Source organism: Periplaneta americana, chromosome 1 (genome assembly GCF_040183065.1).
Source record: "Periplaneta americana isolate PAMFEO1 chromosome 1, P.americana_PAMFEO1_priV1, whole genome shotgun sequence".
Taxonomy (NCBI): Eukaryota; Metazoa; Arthropoda; class Insecta; order Blattodea; family Blattidae; genus Periplaneta; species Periplaneta americana.
Window position 1 is genome coordinate 52,495,432 of NC_091117.1, and position 22,393 is coordinate 52,517,824.

The window sequence follows — 22,393 nt, forward strand, 5'->3', positions numbered from 1 at the left end:
AGGTCTCTTCTTCCATTTATTTATCTTACACATACACAGTAAATGTTAGTTTTACTTAAGCTTATTCAATGTATTGAAACACTCACACGTGAACAAAGGAACTCGGGAAATACTTGTTATAGACCGATTCTGCTGATTGGTTATACTATACAAGCTTGTGACGTCACATACCAGAAATGCTACGGCGCATGTAGCAGCTGACCGCCTTCCGAAATGCCGTCTAGTCTAAGCCAGGAGATAATGGGGTGGGTGGCCAGTTCCTTTTCCCTCTATTGCATACATCGCTGATTAGATCCACAATACACTAGTCACACTTCAAATGTATAGGGGTCTAGGCCTAAAATCAATTGTTCTTCTTCTGATACATATCGTGAAGTGAGATGTAGACTACTGCCTGATAATAATAGATGTATAGATTCGGAATTAAACATTTGGAGCAAGTCTTAATGGAAAATCACCTGCATGTAGGTAACAATTTCAAACGACTGTCCACAAGTAGCATATTACTGTATATACAGGGGCTCTTGTTTACTGCACATACGCAGCGTTTTGTAAACGAAATTCATACAATTAGGGAGCTGCAAATTTTATTTCCCTATCTGTACATATCAGCTAGAATCTCAATCAGAGGGATACATAGCATATATTGAAAGTGATTCTACTGAATCTCTGAGTTAGAAACAATGCATGAAGACGAAATTATGTACATGCCTCCTTACCACAAAATATGCGACGACCAAATAGCTTCATGATTACAAGAGAAAGAATCTAGTAGGCTGTGATCGGAAACGAGAACGGAAAAGTTAAAACTTCGCTAACTTTCACGTTCCCGTTCCAGGGCTCCGGCAAGCTTCTCTTTAACTGTGAATGCTCGCATTTAAATATAAGTATGCACTTTAACAATGCTTCCGTTCTCGTTCTAGATGTCATTTCCGTTCCCGGTTTATTGTGGACCCAGTCCTTGATGTGATCTTAAAGATCCTTAGCATAGGGGATGCAAGTTGCCTTATTTTCCAAAGAGGAAATAATGCCTGCCACTTCGTCATGGTCAAGCGAGTTAATTTTCATCTTTACGAAGAAAGAAAATAAAAAAAATACGTTAGGCCTACTAGTAAGGTAACAGGGGGTAATAAGGCCCACCTAAGAAATAAAATGTTGTTTCTTTGAATTGGAGATGTTTAGCAATTTTTAAATAATGTTATAGCATACTTTCATAGTTACCCTATATTATTTTACTTCAAAGAAATATTCAAACAGACACATAAATGCTTGAGCATTGAAAATTAACATCAAGTCACTGGGCCTTATATCCTGCTGTGACAGATAATAAGGCCAACAATAAAGAATATAGGCTATGTATTGAACACAACTTGGGCATACAAAGTCTTCAGTTTTTTTCTCAGTGAGATCTACACATTCATCGTGCACCCAACATTCACAAGGGACACACAGATGCATATCTGCAACAATTCTCTTCGTAGACAGAACACATCCGCGTCCCCTGGAAATTTACAAATTCTGAAGTTGATGGCTCATCCAATGCTCTTTCTGCATTAGGATTTGTCAATCTTTCGTTTGATTTATTTCTTGCAAAAAAGATTGTGCTTCAGAGTTTGAACTTTATAATTCAGGGACTTCTATGAACTTGTGGCCGTTTCCACGTATTTATTTCATTGGCCTTATTTCCTGCTCTATTACTTCGCGCCAATTTTAATTTATGGAGTGCTCATATGCTCATTAGCGAAAGTTTCACGGTAGCCCCAAATTTCTTAATGTTTACACAATAACGAGCATTTAATATTATATTAATAACACACAGTAAAACAATTAAATATCAACTTAAATTTTGCAAAATTTTATAATGAAAGCAGAAATAATCACACATAACTTGTTGCCACCAGTCAGCTACAAACAAGAACGAGAATCTAATTCTTTATACCTCACTCGAATGCAAGAAGAAATAGGTCTTAAGAGCTGTTGCTCTCTTTTGCAAAAGTGTATGACTAATGGCAAAACTAAGTAGTGGGCCTTATAACATGCTAGGCCTTAATACCCCCAGGTACCTTATTTTAAAATGAAATAGGCTAAAATAGGTTCTAACGTAAAGTTAAGAATTTTTACTATCTTTAGTGCACTATTAGACCTACTTGTTACAATCCATGAAACGTGTTAAGGTATAGTCTATGTACACCCACAAAACGCAAAAAATGATGAAAAATTAGAATTTTAAAAATATAACTATTTTAATAGAGAATTTTCTCCCCTTTAATTTGATGTAAGAATTTTCGATTTATGCCTTATGGTTTTTCAGATAAGTCCCATTTTTTCAAAATTCTGCGTCATCAGCCACGGTCACTTCTACGAAGATCACTCCAAAAGTAATACACAACATTTTTTTAAATTTATTTTTTATTCTAAACCTTTGCAATTTATGGAGGTCATAGATACATCCTTCCCCCTTGTATTCAAATTTAATTTAAGTCGTTCCCGTGAGTGGCGCCATGATGGCACTTCTTCAAGATGGCTGCTGTATTTGACATTCGTCAGAAGCAACGTACTGTTATCGAGTTCCTATGCTGTAAGAACGAGACAGTGGGAAACATTCACAAGAGTTTGAAAAAAGGTGTATGGATGTATCTACATTCTATGAAAATAGCAAAGCTGTAGGATAAAAATGTAATTTTTAAATAAATATTGTGTATTACTTTTGGCGTGATCCTCGTAGCTGTCAATCCCCTCGTCCAGCATTGTTTGTAAACTAAACTTCTTTCTAGTCCCAAAATAGACGCATTGATATCAGGGCATGATCATTAGATTGAAAAAACCTTTTTACATAATGAAGTAATTTATAATCTTTTACTGTTAGTCATAAAACTGTAAATTTGTGTGTCAGTGATGTTGTACGTCATTTTAATAAGAGTCCAAAAGTAGAAATTAAAATTCTGAGGAGGATGGGCATAAACCCTGGGACAAACACCTTCGCAGGATTTGTTGCATCAATGGAAAATAAGGACAAAAATGTCATAAAAAACATTCAACACCTGAAGTTAAAACGAGGAGGAGGTATTTGAGAGGCAGAAAGAAGCTGCTTAAGGGGTGACATATGATGATGGAGTCTTCTAGGCGCTGAAAGTTTGTGGCTCATTTCCTGTAAACAGTAATTTTAGAATATTTAATTCTTTTAAACATGATATCTCAGTCAAATATGGTGATACCAAGGAGATATTGGTGTCATTTTGAAGCTTGAAATGTCCTCTAGTGCCTAACAATGAGTAAAATAACATTAATATAGTTAATAAATTATCTATGGATTTTTTACATGATTAATGAAACATAAAATATTAGTATAAGTTCCATATATGGTAATATTTAATTAATGTGACTGAAAATAAAAAATAGCTCTATGTCAAGCACTAAAGAATAGTTTTAGCTATAAAACAGTTAAAAAAATGTGGCTCTATTTTAAAATCTGCATGAGCTATCATGTTTCAAGTTGTGTGTCAAAATTATCAACAAAATAATTTTTTTATAAACAATTTAGACATAATTTCAAGGGATCTGTTAACTTCATACTCTTTCTGGTACCATTCTCAATTCTATAAAAATTTTACAGAGCAAAATTATGCAAAACAAAATTTTTTGTATGTAAAGGTGTACTGTACATATACCTTAATTCAACTTAGTATGAGTCCATCTCTTGAGCAACAAAATAGGTTTTTATCTAAAATCGATGTGTAAATCACACGTCACTTTCTGATTCTACTGAAAACCTTCAAACCGAGAGTCTGGAATATTGAACCATCGAAACGCTGGAAATATTCCGTCTCACCAGAAGGCTGAACCATCACCCCGGAGCTAAATACATGTCAGTTGCCGTCCTCTCGTCCCCCAAGCAGGTTGATTTACTACGGGTGGCGGTTCAATGTCCCGGGGGTACTGACCCTCAAAATGACAATAATGCCCCCATAAATTATCGTATTTATACTTGACGATAAATGCTGCAGTTATATGACGCTTATATATTAAGAGTAGGTCTACTTATGTCGTCCGTAACTCCGCTTGGGCTGTAGGGGCCTACATCTTGATGCACACGGACAAGAAGTCTCGGATGCCTTGTAATACGAGACATTTTAGCCGACTGCAGACTACCACAAATCTTGCATAACTGCCGAAAATGAAACCCTCAACGTTTATAAAGAAGCTGTCAGTGGACTAATTGATTTCTGAGGCCTCGGTAAAATAAAGAATAACTTAAAATCCGTTCGGATTTCAAAATGCATTCGATATTTAACTGGGATTTCCCCATTCTGCAATTTCTTACTACAGTTTGAAGCAGGGTTTAAGCCACAGTCGTATTTGTCTTATTTTGCTACTCGACTTCTAAAAATGCAACAGACTTCGAATGTAAATGTGCAAAAATGCGACAACCACATTAGACTTCAGAAACGAAGATGGTAATGGAGAAAATGAAATCAGAGCTATGTTTGAACAATTTGAATTTAAGTGAAATGTTAATGGCATGGGCAAAGTTCAAAAAGGTATTGAGCAATAGATGTTCAGGAATTGATTTCAAAGAGTTGGTGCAATTCATGTAGGCCTAAGTTAAGTGAAAAATTTCTTCTAATTGATTTATATAATGCCATCGCATTCTGAGCGAGGGTTTAGTTGCATGAATCTTGTAAAAACTGGAAATACAAACCGTCTTTCAGTAAAAAAAAAAAAATTGCACTCTGCTAACAATAAATCTTGAAGGGCCTACTAGTAGAGAATTTCAATGTTTAGAGTGCCCATAAAATAACGTAGCCTATGTTAATGTGGTGTAAATTCAGCAGTAATTTATTCTAAACATACCTACATCTAATGATTTACTTATGTAAGTATATCTAAAGTGTGATAAGATGGATTGAAAATAATAAAACTCCAAGAAACAAATTACATAACTCTTTGTTTCAGCATATTTTATCATTCTGCGCAGTTATATTGCAGAAGCATTTCGCTATTTGCACAAATATAATTTTTCATTTGTACATTTTTGCGACAATTATTTATTTCCTAACTTAAACCCTGGTTTGAAGTTCCGTAACTTACTTTGTATCTTAATATTTATATGACATAAGCTTATTTTTAATTTGTCTCTAGTAATAATTCTAAGTCTGCATAGGCCTAATTTTGTGGAATTTTTTTTGCAGACACCTCATTTCTTCTGCGTGTATTAAATTATTTCTTTCTTTACTTACTTCAATTACTAACTTTACTTACTAACTTTAGTGTACTTTACTTACTAAGGCCTACTTTACTTTACTTACTTTTGTTACTTACTTCACTTTACTCACTTACTTTACTTAGGACTATTTTACTTTACTCTACTTATATTAATTATAGACGTCTTGGCACACTCAATTAGGCTTGTGTATTAAATTAATACGTAGATATGAGGCCATCTCACGTGTTAAAATTAGAGGTGTGCTTATCGATATGGAATTTGACAGCCTATAATAACGATATTTATAGATATTTTCATAATCCAGTACAAAATCGATGTATCAATACTTATCGATATACAAATATCAATAGGCCTACAATATCGATATGTGATTTTACATTGTAATACAGTAGTTCACGCACGATTATCAGCTTATAATTTGAAGAGGGAAACTATTTGTGATATTATTTGAAGAAGAAAACCGCTGCAGTTAGTGTTATCACTTATCAGTAATAGTTCGTCAGCACTACAATGCTTATTAAATAAACCAGTTAATTCTAAGGAAGAGTAATGTCATGAAATGGTGGAAAACAGAAGACAGTCGTTCCCTCATACTAGTAGGCTACATTTAGCTCTGAAGTATTCTGAAGTTCCAGCAACTTCGGTGTCTAACGAAAGCGTATTTTCTGAAGGAGGTGAACGTCTGTCTGCATGTCGTTCCCAGGTAAAGCCGAAACATTTCAACAAGCCTAAGTCATAAGAATAAACATGAGCAGAAACGTTTAATAAGCAGTAGATATTACTAAGTTGATACAAACATTATCTAATGAAAGTGCAGTTTTACTAGCATTTTGACAAATTTTGTTAACGTGTCTTTCTAAAAGCTATACATATTTATTTTTGTGTCCCAAATAGATTTTATTGATATCAATATATTATATTATTGATATATCGAAACCGACAACATATCGATATTATATCGACATATCGATAAGCACATCCCTTAGAGTCCCGTAAAAGATGTAGGCATAGATATTGTTAATAGACTAATGCTGAGTTCTTGGCAATAAAGCTATTAATTCTCTTGCTCTTCAATATACGTAGAAGAATGCTGTAACAAAAAGTAGCCAATAACCGTCTTATTTAGACACTATATTGTTATGTTATGGCGGTAATATCGCCTACACACAACCCCCAAACTATTTGGAGAGCCTTACCTGTCGTTGGTTAGCAGGTCCATATGACCCAGCCAGAAGGATTGTCAGACAACTCCACCAACCATATCCCCTCTTCACGACTTAGGGGACGCCTATGCATGCCATGACAGGTCAGCATGCTGAAATGGCATTTACTCCATTTTTGATGGAATGGTTATACCGCTGTGATTCGGTCACCAGAGCCTCGTTTGTGAAAAACAGGTTGCACCACGGGAAGGTGAGGATGGGATTTGAGTAGGAGAGGTTATGGAATGCACTTCACTACTCTTTGCAACCCAGGATGTAGATATAATCAGCTGCCAATGTCTTGTATTTTCTAAGGTGGAGACTCGACGTCACTAAACCTTGATATGTTCCAGCATTAGATAGGGATCGATAGTAATCTAGGATCAATTCTTGAGAGAAAAATGAAATATTTGTGTAGGCCTAAATATATGATGAATTATGATGATGGATGATTTATCAATATTGAAAAAATGTGTTTTATTTCTAGCAACAGCCGATTTAAAGTCGAATTGGTTAAAAGAATGAGAATCGGAGGTAAGCGAATTAAGTTTAAAATTGGTTACGGAGAGAAATAAGGACTTTAAATGCTAAGATTAGGTCTACTGGAAAAACAGTAGGCCTAGGCTAAAAGAAAGAGGAAACAAAATTTAGAAACAGGTTACTTTTCATAATACAAAGGATTTTTTTTTATTTTCTTGGGTTATTTTACGACGCTGTATCAACATCTAGGTTATTTAGCGTCTGAACGATATGAAGGTGATAATGCCTGTGAAATGAGTCCGGGGTTCAGCACCGAAAGTTATCCAGCATTTGCTCATATTGGATTGAGGGAAAACCCCGGAGAAAACCTCAACCAGCTAACTTGCCCCGACCGGGATTCGAACCCGGGCCACCTGGTTTCGCGGCCAGACGCGCTGACCGTTACTCCACAGGTGTTGACAATACAAAGGATTTGGGATCATCAAGGTGTTAGGGTATATAGAAATAAAAGCGATTTAGGAACGGGAAGATTATATTAGGTTAGCCTAAAGCAAGGGATGAAAGAATAGAACTAGCATGATGGAGACTATACTCCGTTTCTGGAATCTGAGGAATGTAGGAGAGGAAATAATTCCTTTGCGCAAGTGGTGAGTGGAGGGGGCCAGTCCAATGACCGCTCTGGGGGAAAGCATTACTTGAAGGGAGCGAGCGACTGCAGACAGGGGATCATTTCTATCCGAACTCAACTGCAGTTTAAGATGCCACGCGCATCTTGCCCCTTAACGGCCACGAGCTGACGCAGACCGCAACACATGCCCGCACCGATAGAATTCGCCCATTCGCTGACTTACTCTACAGATTCCAGAAACGAAGTTTAGGCATTTGGAGACTTACGAACAGAAGAGTAATGTAGGTAATGATATTTGTCTCCTATGCCGTTAAGTGGCGAACATGATCGATTTACTCCTAAAATGCACAGTGATCAATGATTTGAGAATTGTCTGGATATAGAACAATTTTTTTAATATGACCGAGACGATAGCTTATAAAAAATTAAGTGCGCCTTTAAACGTCAGTATGCAAAATAAATTAGGGCATTTCCTAATCAGACTAAAAATAAGGTGGGAAGAGAAGATAAAAGATGAATATGAAGTATGAGTAGGCCTATAAATGGAGATAACTCTTCATTCTATATAAAGAAGCTACAGATGCGAGTAGATTAAGAGTACGTAAGGGCCATAAGGAGTAGTGTAGGATGTAAAGGATGCAAGATGTTTAAGAAATAAGTGAATATTTTGAGTAGAGTACTAGTAGTAGAGGAATTTTGAATTGAGAGCGAAGATAATGTTAGAAGAAAGAAATTGCATGAAAGTAAGAGATAGAGATAATTTTATTATGGTAATGTATTGAATTTATACTTTCATTATAGGTTAAGAATGGGAGAAGGGTGATAATAGTAGATAAATTGGGTTTTGTATTTTCATTTGTTATTGGGAATGGCGGGTTGAAAATTAGACTGCATCTAATCCGCCATGATCAGATTAATGTTTGATGATATAAATGACTGACTGACTGACTGACTGACTGTCTGATCGACCGACCGAACCAACAAACAAATAAACAAATAAACAAATAGATAGTAATTAGACGAACGAACGAACGAGCAAACAAAAACAAAGAAAATTTGTATCTCATGAACCATTTCTCTAATTTTAACATCCATGCGCAGTTTTCTTTATCATGAAATGTAAGTCCTTCGCATAAGATTTTTAAAAGCAAAAACAATTCTGAAGCCATCAGGGATGTTTTGAATTTACGTATAATTTAATATCATTAAAATACGTGAAAATTAATATCTAAGGAACTAATGAATGAAACTTGATGGAATTGGGTAGTGTTATTTATACGTACGGACACAACAAACCCGCCTAATTCGAAAGAAATTAATCAAAAACTTTAAAGGTTTCAAAACTCAGTCCCAGTGTCCCTTAAAATTTTTATGTCAGATCTTGCGATTAGTTTTTCTCACGAAATAAGACGAAATTTGTAATGCCTTGTTTGTCTCTCTTATGTTCGAACATTGCAGGACACTAGTGTGGACAATGACATAAAATTTATAACCTCATTTGAATAGTGGTTTTTGAGATAATGGTAACTAAATATGTTGAAACATTTTTTTCTATACACATAATTTTAAAATCTGATAATCATAAACAAACACCGTCAGAGGAATAATTCCCACACAGCTTTATTTTTAACAAGGCACGTTTAATCGAGAGGTGGAACACTAGAAAATGTTGCTGTGATTTTACTTGAAGACTGATCAGTGTCTATAGGCCTTCCGTCACTTGCTGCAATGCCAGTGAAGCAGGCGGTATTGTGTAACTCGCTTAGCGTAATCTCGGCAGCTGACCTAGTTCCACACTTCACTGCTTGACCGCCTCGCCACTTTTTCATATAAAACGAACTGTATTTCTCTAAACGTCCCATCCTGTCACGTGGTCCCAGTATTTGGCTTCAGTAACAAAAAACGTGGGGAAAAAATAAGAACTCACGTGTGCAGAAACAGAAAGTTCAATTGCTAATGCCCGCTTCCCAAATTTCTCCGGTCGCTTTCGCAGCGAGACCTCTGATTCATGGAGCATTGCAAGAGTTGAAAAACTGCAGCAGGTGCAGTGTGCATTGTCACGTTCATTCAGAGGAAAGAGCTTTAACAAGTCCGTGAACGAGATTTTGTGGTTTGAAGAACAAAATTACTCACCGCCTCGTGCTTCAACCTCTGTTTCTTTGCTAAGATTGCCCTCTCCGTCGCATATACGCACTGAAGAAATAAATACACACTACGGAAAAGCAACAACTATTCTAAATTTCATAATTTAACCATGGCAGCAGAACTATATAACCGATTATCTAACTCAAAACCATCAATTAATTTGTAACCTTCAGCAATCATTTATGTAGCCTATAAAAGTTTCTATATGTAATTCTAAAAGACGATGTAAAAGCAGGGAGAATATATTTTACTCTACTCCAACTCAATGATAAACGTGTGTGTAACTTACGTATTATGTAACCTACGTATATATGCTTTTAGTCTATATCGTCGTTGATTTTATGAAACCTATGTGACAGTACAGAGAACAATTTTTTCAGAGGAATGAAAAAAAGTAATTAGACCTAAATATCAATAGGCCTACATAAGATAATTCGGAAGAAAACATTGGTGAATATGATTGACATCAATGACATCACCGAGGATCAGTGTAGGCCTATTTATTTTTAATTAAATTTTTCTTCCTTCTGGAAAATTATGCTCTGTACCGTCACATAGGCGGTTTCATAAAATCAACGACGGTATGTATGTACAGATGAAGAGGCGAGATCTGTCATGTGAGCTGTGCGAGAGGAGAAAGAATGAGCCATCAGAAAGAGAGTTTGTTTCATGATGGCTAATACTATACGAATTTACAGACACGGAAGTTCATCTCAGACTAAAACCTATCTTCCCCCTCCACACTCATCGGTGATACAGCCACGGCACATGATAAGGACACAGGAGAGGTCTTGCGCTTCCTGTACTTGTATGTGTGTGTGTGCGCGTATGTATGTATTTTTTATTTTATTGGGTTATTTTACGACGCTGTATCAACATCTAGGTTATTTAGCGTCTGAATGATATGAAGGTGATAATGCCGGTGAAATGAGTCCGGGGTCCAGCACCGAAAGTTACCCAGCATTTGCTCGTATTGGGTTGAGGGAAAACCCCGGAAAAAACCTCAACCAGGTAACTTGCCCCGACCGGGATTCGAACCCGGGCCGCCTGGTTTCGCAGCCAGACGCGCTGACCGTTACTCCACGGTGTGGACTGTATGTATGTATGTATGTATGTATGTATGTATGTATGTATGTATGTATGTATGTATGTATGTATGTATGTATGTGTAGGTTTATGTATGTACCAATATGTAGAGATGAACAACGATCGAGAAAGCAAGACTAACAGCGCCCGCAAAGCCGAAAACCCGCACGACAGTGTTCTATACGTCGCGTCGTTGACGTAAAGACTGCTTGTGAGTGTTTCGAGACGCCGAGATTGATCACTCCCGAAGTCCCGAACGTCAAGCAGCCTTAATAGCCACAGTTGTTTATACCTGACTGAACTTTTATCTACTTTGGCAACTTTTATATATCTATAAACAATCAAGTAGCCTATTTATAACATCATCTGTACCTTTCAGTGTATAATAATCCGTTCCCCAATCTTTATTTAATTACTAGGCTCTTATTAAAAGGCTAGGAATTTTCTTTTCTTATGTTTGAGATCAGGTGTGCAATCTCAAATAAAAAGATATTAACGATATGTTTTATGTTTCTTAGAAATGCAAATTTATTTGAGAATTATTTTTTTTCTATTTATATAACCATATAATAGAACCAGAACATTTTTATAGCTAAGATACTATTCTGTTTTATCTTTTTGTCTCATTTAAACATTTATAATGTTATTTATTTCAATTATGTATGTTATTGAAAGTTACGAAATCTTTCCACGCCGATCAAAAGCTATTTCGAGAATGATGAGCAAGACTCGAAGCGCACGAGAATGACGAGACGAGACTTGAAAGACAAATGCAACGAACAGAGCGAGCGAGAGCGGCAGTTAGTTTTGTTCATCTCTAGTACATAGCCTATGTATGCAAAGCTTCCTCTTCTATCAACTGTAGATTTCTTCCTACCGATCAAAGTTTTGTCTATGCTAACAAGTAAGGAATAATGTCGGCCTGAAAAATCCATCTCAGGTTTTAAAATCTAGAATCTAGGTTCTAGTGGTTACTATTATAGAACAGCTTCAAACTGATAGCACTTGCTTGCACGGAATAAGTAAACCGACAGAAGGGACGGTCAGAGATGGGGGTAGTACTCTTTTCCTAGCAGAAGACAGAAGGAAGTGGGGTGGAGTGAGAGTGTTGTATGTAAAGTTATGACAGAAACATGCTTTCCTAAACCTGACATATAATTCCAAATTGTAGGTTTTATTTTGTTTCATGCGTACACACTTAATGAAATGAAAAAAAAAATTAAGGAGCAATAATTGAGAATTATAAAATCGTATTAGTAAAATGTAATACTAGAAAGCTAACCGATATATTTCGGACGGGTAGTAACACAGCTCGAGAAGCAACTTTTACAGCACGACAACTAACTTCATACTAACCAATACATTCCCAACCTCCATTCTACGCTAAAAAGTAGAATTGTTTGAAAGGAAGGTGAAATTAGGTTTCTAAGTGGATGTCATCATATCAGAGCCGGATGATTCATAAATGTTCGAGTACTGAAGACTAAACACTGACAAAGTGTGATCGAAGAAAATATTACGGCAAATAAGCTTACTGACTATTTTAAAAAGGATGGTGGGGAGAATACAAAGAGAGAAGATAAAAGAGCACAAGGAGGAAAAAGAAAAGAAAAAGGAGAGAACGAAGGTAATGTAATAATAATAATAATAATAATAATAATAATAATAATAATAATAATAATAATAATAATAATGATTTCTAGAAGAAATTAAACGCATAATAAATATGAGAAATGCCTGTTATTATTATTCGGTTGTGAAGCTTTTATCATCCAGTCTGCTCTCAAAAAAGCTGAAAGTCATAATTTACAAAACTCTAATCTTATCGGTTGTTCTGTATGGTTGCGAAACTTCGATTCTCACGTTGAGAGAGGAACAGAGGCTAAAGGTATTCGAGAATAACGTGCTTAGGAAAATATTTGGTGCTAAGAAGGAAGAAGTTACAGGGGAATGGAGAACGTTACACAACGCAGAACTGCATGCATTGTGTTCTTCACTTAAAATTTATTAGGAACATTAAATCTAGATGTTTGAGATGGCCAGGACATGTAGCACGTATGGATGAATCCAGAAATGCATATAAATTGTTAGTGGGAAGACCTGAGGAGAAAAGACCTTTGGGAAGGCCAAGGCGCAGATGGGAGGATAATATAAAAATGGATTTGAGGAAGGGGGGATGTGATAGTAGAGACTGGATTTTTCTTGCTCAGGATAGAGACCGATGGCGGGCTTATGTGAGGGTGGCAATGAACCTCCGGGTTGCTTAAAAACCATTTGTAAGTAGTGGTAGTAGTAGTAGTAGTAGTAGTAGTAGTATAACAATAACAACAACAAAAATAATAATGATAATAATAATAATAGGTCTAATAATAATAATAATAATAATAATAATAATAATAATAATAATAATAATAATAACGTCGCGTGAAGACAGTCTCGGATCTGCAAGAAACAAGCCGCTTTTATTTTGAGGTGGGAGCGTACCTTTTCTCATTTTGGTAGCATTTAAATTTGGTTCAAGGGAAATAAACTCGGCGTCAGATATCCAGAGCTCTCACAGTGTGGAAACGTTAAGGGGAACGAATTCAGGCCTGAACGAGTTATCACGCTCTGACTTTCGCAAAGGAAATCCCGCCACAATTGCAACTTCGTCGCTCAGGATCCTTGCCAGTTCTTTTTTTATTGTAATGGATATCATTGTCTCCCAACTTGTTATCAAAGTCTTAGGAGTCATGTCAAAAATTTTTGCAGGCACTTATTCACCCTGGAAGGTTTTCAACAACACTTTGACAGACGATATGATATTGCTCGCATTTTAGGGAACGAAAGATGGACCTTCACTGTCATCCTGTACGGCCCATGAGCTACATAAAGCGTATGTATCATATTCGGATACATCAGTTTACACCAAATAAAAGGGCACATAACTTAACGGGAGAGATACACCTTTCGCTATTATAATTTTATTATATTTCTATATTTTTTCCCCTCAGAATCTTTAGATCCTTTGGAAATAAAAATTGGTATGTATAATATGCACTATCTGTATATCATTAAGCAATTGTAATGTTTTGAAAGCCTAATGGTTTCTTTAAAATATATATATATATATATATATATATATATATATATGAATATTTCTACAGCTTAGGCCTACATGATAAATTACTCAAATATTTGAATTATGGTGCTGAATCTGGATGTGAATCTTGTTTAGAGCAAATTTAATAAACATATCTACAGCATACAGTAAAATATGTAACATGTCAGTTCAAAAAATTCTTTTTTTTTTTTTTTCAAATTTAATACTACATTTTTCATAGATCCTAAAGAATTCGATCAATATTATTATTTTTTTTAAATAAACTATAGGTACCGGTACATTCTATATTAAAGATTTTAAATTATGTTGTTCACATGGGGAAACTATACACGCATGCAAAGTTTCATTAAAATAGCTTAAGGGGTTAGGTACAGCTTACAGCAGTAAATTTTTTGGAAATATTCAACATTTTTTCCTCCATATCTTGTACAATAATGAAAACTGGTATGTGTAAAACACTGTCCTTCTGCTATATGAAAAAAAAAAATATTTTTACGATTTGTCTATATATATATATATATATATATTTTAAATTCAAAATGGTGGCAGTTTACTGTGCAGTGATGAAGCTTTTCCGTCATAACTCATAAACTTGTTAACGTTTTCATGTTCTCTCTCTTTTATTTTATTGCTGAACCTCATGTTTACAATATCATGCTCTTTTAAGTAAATTCCTTAATAAATAATATATATTTTTTTAATTTTGTGTTAGAAGAAAATACTGTACTGATATTTGACCATTTTGTAAAATGAATTTATTTTTTATCAGGCAATTTATCAAAGGTAGAGAAGTGATCTTGCATCATAGTGTAGATATGACATGCATAAATACACACGAAATATTCATCACAGACTGTTAAATAGTTTTTGAGTTATGTGGGAAACGCTTCATTACTGCACATTGAACAGATTAAAAAAAAAAAAAATGTGAATAATTTTTTTAATCGTAAAAATATTTTCTTCATATAACAGAAGGACAGTGTTTTACACATACTGATTTTTATTATTGTATAAGATACAGTAATGGAGGAAAAAAAAGAATGTTGAATATTTCCAAAATTTTACTGCTGTAAGCTGTACCTAACCCCTTAAGTACTTTTTGATTTAAGGCCTATCAGGTAAACGCTGTCTGGTTGAACATAGTAGGCCTACTCAAAAATTTTCGTAATAAAAAATAACAATTAGATTTTCAAAACCTTAAAATTATTCAGTAGTGCTTAGAGATAGTGTATATTAAGCATAGACATTTTTATTTCCGTAAAGCCTATAGGTTCGGAAGAAAAAAATGTCGAAATGTAGCAAAAGTTTTTCCTCCCGCATTAATATCACAAGTAGCCGTACCTCACATTGAGTCTCTAATTACAATATGCTTTTAAAGTTCAGAATACATAGGCCTACACAGCAGTGCAATTTACAAGTAGGCCTAAATTCAAGAAATATACGTACCCGTGCTCTTAACATGGAAATATCCACTAACATTCAAAATTTGCACCCTAAGTAGGCCTACATGCACTAAGACTCTGCGTCAATCGTCTTCGTGAATTAAACATGAAAGTTTCGTTAAGGTAGGCTATTTCAATACAGATTTGCATATAATTTCCTTCTCTTGTCATTACCGATAAGCGGCCAGAAACTTGATTCGTCAGGTTGCTCAAAAATTGCGCTGGATTATGTCTGAATTAAACGCCAGGGAATCTGAAACTTATCAACAACGTTTTATAATAACATTGTTAACAGTTGCTAGGATAAGCAACATCAACATTGCTATTAATTTAAGATCTGTCTCTCTTCCAGCTGAATATTTACAGTTAAATTGAATTATCACAAACAGTGTTGACATGCCAAGGTGTTTATGACCTCTGTAAGTAAATATGATTTTGTTTTAAATATTACGCCTACACTCATATTCTATCAACAAGCAAAACTGCTCAGTCAAAATATTTTTAAATAGCATAATTGTAACAATTTTTTTTGAAAAGGAAACTTGGCTTTTTTCCATTCAAGTTACCCTTCTGGTGATGCGGTATCTATTTTTTTTTTTATAATCATTCCTGCAATAAGATTTATTCTGTTTACGTTATTCTGTCGGCATTTTGAAGTCTCCCTAAATATATTTCAGTATTAATTCAGAAGTGGTAAGGGCTAGAAATGTTCGTGCACAATTAATATACTGTAATTAAGTCCATATTGATGGATGTAAAATGTTACTGATTCCATTTTTAATCCTTACAAAATATCCGTATTTGTTTTTCTATCTACATGTCTAACAGTATTTAAAAATTGAATTCCTTTAGTCAGGATTCTAGTATTTATGTGCTATTTTCGTGTGGCCAAGACATCTTTGCCAAGTGCCAACAGGCATACTATTAGTTTTGTCAAATTAGTCTAGTTTCTGATCTTCTGGTGTTATTCTAACCTATGGACTTTGATGAAAATTCCCTGTAATCTCTTATAATGTAGCACATTTCTAATAGACCGATGTCAAATTTCTTTTTATAGAAAATACATATAATAGCTTACACATTAAATGGAGATACTTGTTTAATTATGTAACATATGTACTAGAGATGAACAACGAGCGAGAATGCAAGACTAACAGCGCCCGCAAAGCCGAAAACCCGCACGATAGTATTGCCTGTCGACTGCTTGTAAGCAAACGTTCAAAACATCGGGACTTCGGGAGTGATCAATTCTCTAACGTCAAGAGCCTTGAATCATCACAGTTGTTTATGACAGACTTAACTTTTATCTGTTTTGGCAACTGTTATATATGTATAAACAATCAAGTAGCCCATTTGAAACAACATCTCTACCTTTCAGTGTAGTAATCCATTCCCCAATTTTTACTTAATTATTACGTCCTTATTAATATACTTGGCACTTTTTTTTCGTATGCTTGAAACGAAGTATACAATCTCAAGTAAAAAGAAACGCTTTATTTAACGGTATTTTTATGTTTCTTGGAAATGCAAATTTATTTGAGAGTTCTTTTTATTTATATAACCATAGGTAATATCTGATAGTAGAATAAGAATATTTTGATAACTATGATACTGCTTTCTTTCGTCCTTTTGTACCAATTAAATATCTTCAATATCATTCATCTCAATTATGTATGTTATTCAAAGTTACGAAATATTTCCATGTCGACCAAATGCTATTTCGAGAACGATGAGCAAGACTGGAAGAGCACAAACGTTACGAGACGAGACTCGAAAGACAAGTGCAACGAACACAGCGAGCGAGAGCGGCAGTTAGATTTGTTTATCTCTAATATGTACAGTACACCTTTTGACACGGAAATTGGTCGCTGTTCAGAGACTAATGCCCGGTTTCTGGAAAGACAGTTACCTATACATACAGAGTTATCTATGATTTAATATGCTTATATGTTTAAAATGAGTTTCCGAAACAACAGTTATCGTTAACTTTACAGTTATCTGTGCGTCTACTGGTAACTATACCTCGGCCTGTAATTACCTGGCTGTTAGTGATTGGAACAAGTGCTGATATGCGGCGCTACTGTATTACTGTTTCGTAAACTATAACTAATAATAATAATAATAATAATAATAATAATAATAATAATAATAATATAGACCACAATAAATTAATTTACTATATTATCTGTATAGTTTTAAAAATTTGACGTTTTATTTACACAAATTAGGTAAATGTCTTACTTTATACGTTGTATTAGGATAATAATGTGTGTTTATAAAGACAATTTCGAACATCTCAAGCTTAATTTTCGTCATCAACTACAGATTCTATGTCGTCAGTCAAGGAATATTTTATTTTTGGGTGTTCTACCAATGCCAATGGCATTTCGGGCTCTGAAAAGTTCATTTGAATACATGATAGCATTCATATGGGCGAATGTAAAATATTTTAATATGTTGACCAATATGGCTATCATAGCCACCACAGTTGAATACGGTTGCAGTTTCGAAGCAGAAGTTACATCTAGCTCTCTCTCCATTAGTATTATTTACCTCGATAATCACGCCAAATACCAACAATTATTGCTTTTTAACCATATTACGATTGAGTTGGAAGTGTAGGCCTACATGTACACTATCGTTTATCACACTGTTCCTTAATTAAAAAGCCTTGCACCTACTAGTACAGAGCTCAATGTGTACCTATCAGTCACATTCCTACTGAAAACTTCTGCAAACAAAAGTAACTATAAATAACTAAAAAATCACTAACAAAATACTAGTGGAGACATTTATGGACGACAATAGATACTGAACTTTAAGTTACCTCAACTGTTAGTTACAAGCGCTGATAAATCTACATTCAACTTTCCGGAAACTCATGAAAGTTATCATTGCAGCTAAATTTATAAGAGAAGTTAAGTAACTGACAGTTAACTGAGGTGTACCAGAAACAGGGCATAAGTCCCACCTCGAAATAGTTCGGGAATAATCATGTGCGCGCAAAGCGAATGAAGACGAAGATGCTATGTTCTTCTCAAAGTCTGCAGAATATCCCATACTGTGCTCGCTGGTTCTTCTGTCTCATACTGAGAACCATTCAGAAATGTGCAAAGAGTGTACATATCTTACTACGATCAAGTAGCTTTGTTTTAATGTCGTAACTTTTAGTTCAGATGTTGAAATTTTTATAATACAGTGGCCTATTGCTCTCTGACAGAAATTGGAGCTCGCAAACAGAACGTTGTTAATCTTTCCCCGAATACTATAACGTTTGCATATTACAGCAATAGGCCAAACTCAGGTTGAGGTTTTTCTATTTTTATATCATTAATAATTTCTCGAAAACAGAGTTGGGCCTGTAGTGTTACATATTAAGGCTTCAATCCCAGTGAAAGCGAGGACTTTTTTCACGCAACCAACTTTCGGAAGGTGACGGGGACCACTCAACTTTTACAAAATTCAGTCCGGATCTTTCTCGGAGATAAAGACGATCGGAGAGTGGTGCCGACCCCATCACCTCCTCTAATGCCACCTCCGTGTCTCCTGTACACCTAAACACTAATAATACTTGTGCAAGTAGCGAAACAATTTACAAACTGTCGATCAGAGCAGGGAAGTGCGAAGTGTTTCATGCATTAGTTTAGCCTATGTATTTCTACCACGAATCTACTTTAGTTGGGTCATGTGAATGTTTCTATTGTTGAAGGCTCATCAAAGACGGACTCTGCGACCGCAGCAATGCGCCGTCTGTCAGTGCCATCTCCCGGCTGTTGAGAGGACGAGACGGCGATGAAGAAAAGAAGATGAGCGACGGTGAGTATTTTAATTCCACTATACTCATTGCAAAACAACACAGGGTTTAGCTGGGAACCGCTGATATTGTCAATTATGAGGATAATTTATGCTTAATCTCAGTGTGCGAATTAACGGGGGGGGGGAATGGGAGGGATTTCCCTCTCCCCCATTGGAAAGTTATCACCCTCTCATAAATTCATATTAACATCCCTGCCAGGGATAACTTCTATCCCCCTCATAAAATATAATTGTTTTAATACGGGTATGTGTACTTTATAAAGTACAAAGTAAGCAAGGAAAATAATATTTCTGCATTATCATCACCGGTAAGCTGACAACAATCAATAACTTAGGAATTACCCATCTTATCTTAAGCCTGTTCACGGATATAGGCTAATTATTATTATGATCAAGATGCAAGACAAACATCTCAGTGCGACCAAGCGTTGAAGCCGTATCGAATGAGGATAATAATAACTTTATGTGGCCTATATTATCCTCTAGCTAGGATTTTATCCCCCCCCCCCATCAGAAATCTTAATTCGCACCCTGGTTGATCTATATAATCATTTTTCCTTATACTTTTTAACCGCCTCAATAATGGTTCCACCTATTGAGAGCTAGAGGAACTATTTCAAAGATTCTCAATTTTTTTATATATTTGGTTCTGACTTACCCCTTATGACTTGGAAAATTCGCTTACACGATCACAAAAATCGTAGGTCAGATATCTTTGAACGTCAGTGTAGCTTAATATTACACGTATAATAAAATTTTCTTATCGATCACTGTATTAAAAAATGGACATTTGAATCTCATTTCGTGGACATTCAAGCAGTGGATATAAACTAGTTGACATAATTAATAATTAAGGAGAAAATATCACTCTGGCTCCGGGGATCGAACCCGGGACCTTGGTTCTATGTACCAAGCGCTCTGACCACTGAGCTACGCCGAATTCAATCCACAGCACCGGACAATTATTAATTGTCAATATTACAGATAAAGGACAAATTAATAAAATCTTTAATATTCTCATAGCTAGCAGTGCATATTTCTGTACAGATTACTGTGCACTTAACTGCGAAATCCCAGACAAATAAGTCACTCAGCTGAGTGCGCCCCTTGTGTAATGGCAGTTGACTTGGACATAAAAACGTCAACACATATGCCTAACTTGAAGTCAGGCCACAAATGGAAACATTGAGGGAGGGAAGTTCGGTCCGGTGCTGTGGATTGAATTCGGCGTAGCTCAGTGGTCAGAGCGCTTGGTACGTAGAACCAAGGACCCGGGTTCGATCCCCGGTGCCGGAGCGAATTTTTCTCCTTAATTATTAATTGTCAATATTACAGATATTATTCTGTACTTACTTACTTACAAATGGCTTTTAAGGAACCCGAAGGTTCATTGCCGCCCTCACATAAGCCCGCCATCGGTCCCTATCATGTGCAAGATTAATCCAGTCTCTATCATCATATCCCACCTCCTTCAAATCCATTTTAATATATATCCTCCCATCTACGTCTCGGCCTCCCCAAGGGTCTTTTTCCCTCCGGTCTCCCAACTAACACTCTATATGCATTTCTGGATTCGCCCATACGTGCTACATGCCCTGTCCATCTCAAACGTCTGGATTTAATGTTCCTAATTATGTCAGGTGAAGAATACAATGCGTGCAGTTCTGCGTTGTGTAACTTTCTCCATTCTCCTGTAACTTCATCCCTCTTAGCCCCTAATATTTTCCTAAGCACCTTATTCTCAAACACCCTTAACCTATGTTCCTCTCTCAGAGTGAGAGTCCAAGTTTCACAACCATACAGAACAACCGGTAATATAACTGTTTTATAAATTCTAACTTTCAGATTTTTGGACAGCAGACTGGATGATAAGAGCTTCTCAACCGAATAATAACAGGCATTTCCCATATTTATTCTGCATTTAATTTCGTCCCGAGTGTCATTTATATTCGTTATTGTTGCTCCAAGATATTTGAATTTTTCCACCTCTTCGAAGGATAAATCTCCAATTTTTATATTTCCATTTCGTACAATATTCTGGTCATGAGACATAATCATATACTTTTTCTTTTCGGGATTTACTTCCAAACCGATTGCTTTACTTGTTTCAAGTAAAATTTCCGTGTTTTCCCTAATCGTTTGTGGATTTTCTCCTAACATATTCACGTCATCCGCATAGACAAGAAGCTGATGTAACCCATTCAATTCCAAACCCTGCCTGTTATCCTGAACTTTCCTAATGGCATATTCTAAAGCGAAGTTAAAAAGTAAAGGTGATAGTGCATCTCCCTGCTTTAGCCCGCAGTGAATTGGAAAAACATCAGATAGAAACTGACCTATACGGACTCTGCTGTATGTTTCACTGAGACACATTTTAATTAATCGAACTAGTTTCTTGGGAATACCAAATTCAATAAGAATATCATATAATACTTCCCTCTTAACCGAGTCATATGCCTTTTTGAAATCTATGAATAACTGATGTACTGTACCCTAATACTCCCATTTTTTCTCCATTATCTGTCGAATACAAAAAATCTGATCAATAGTCGACCTATTACGCCTAAAACCGCACTGATGATCCCCAATAATTTCATCTACGTACGGAGTTAATCTTCTCAAAAGAATATTGGACAAAATTTTGTACGACGTCAACAAAAGTGATATTCCTCGAAAGTTACCACAGTTGGTTTTGTCCCCCTTTTTAAAAATAGGTATACAATTATGGACTCCTTCCATTTTTCTGGTACAATTTCCTTTTCCCAAATAGCAAGTATTATTCTGTAGGACAAATTAATAAAAAAATCTTTAATAGTTGACATATAGTTTACGGACATTACCAAGTGAATATCGTGGGCCTATATATGTTCCCTCAAAATAGATTTTTGCAGGATCACAGCGCCTTTTCTAGTGACAAAGAACTGAAGAAACTACTTTTTAAATCAGTGATATTTTTAGATTTCTCGGACTTATAGCATGTGCCCAGGCAGTATTGCTAGGTATATAAGAATGACGTCATAACCTTGAAATTACACGCTGTCACTTACTTACTCATGGATAATTCTCTTTTCGTGCAATATGAGTAGGGATGTCCAATTCGTATCCACGCTTCACAAGGATTGAAACCTGTAGGCTACTCACAAGCACAATCATGTTTAGTACGCAAATTTCAAGTCGTAATTGGACGGAGTTTCGCAATAATAGACCAACCGACAATTTGAAAAAAAATGAGATAGGCCTATTTACACAAATCTGTTGATGGCAGGC

At 35.6% G+C, this 22,393-nt stretch overlaps 1 protein-coding gene across 1 annotated transcript in view; it reads left to right on the forward strand.

Moving 5' to 3' along the window:
* Positions 1–22,393, forward strand: part of LOC138695364 (protein gooseberry-like) — a 213,486-nt gene that overhangs the window by 40,200 nt on the left and 150,893 nt on the right. Inside the window, exon 3 of the mRNA XM_069819785.1 lies at positions 19,020–19,126. Coding sequence (XP_069675886.1) covers positions 19,020–19,126 — 107 coding nt within the window. The remainder of the gene's footprint in view (positions 1–19,019; positions 19,127–22,393) is intronic.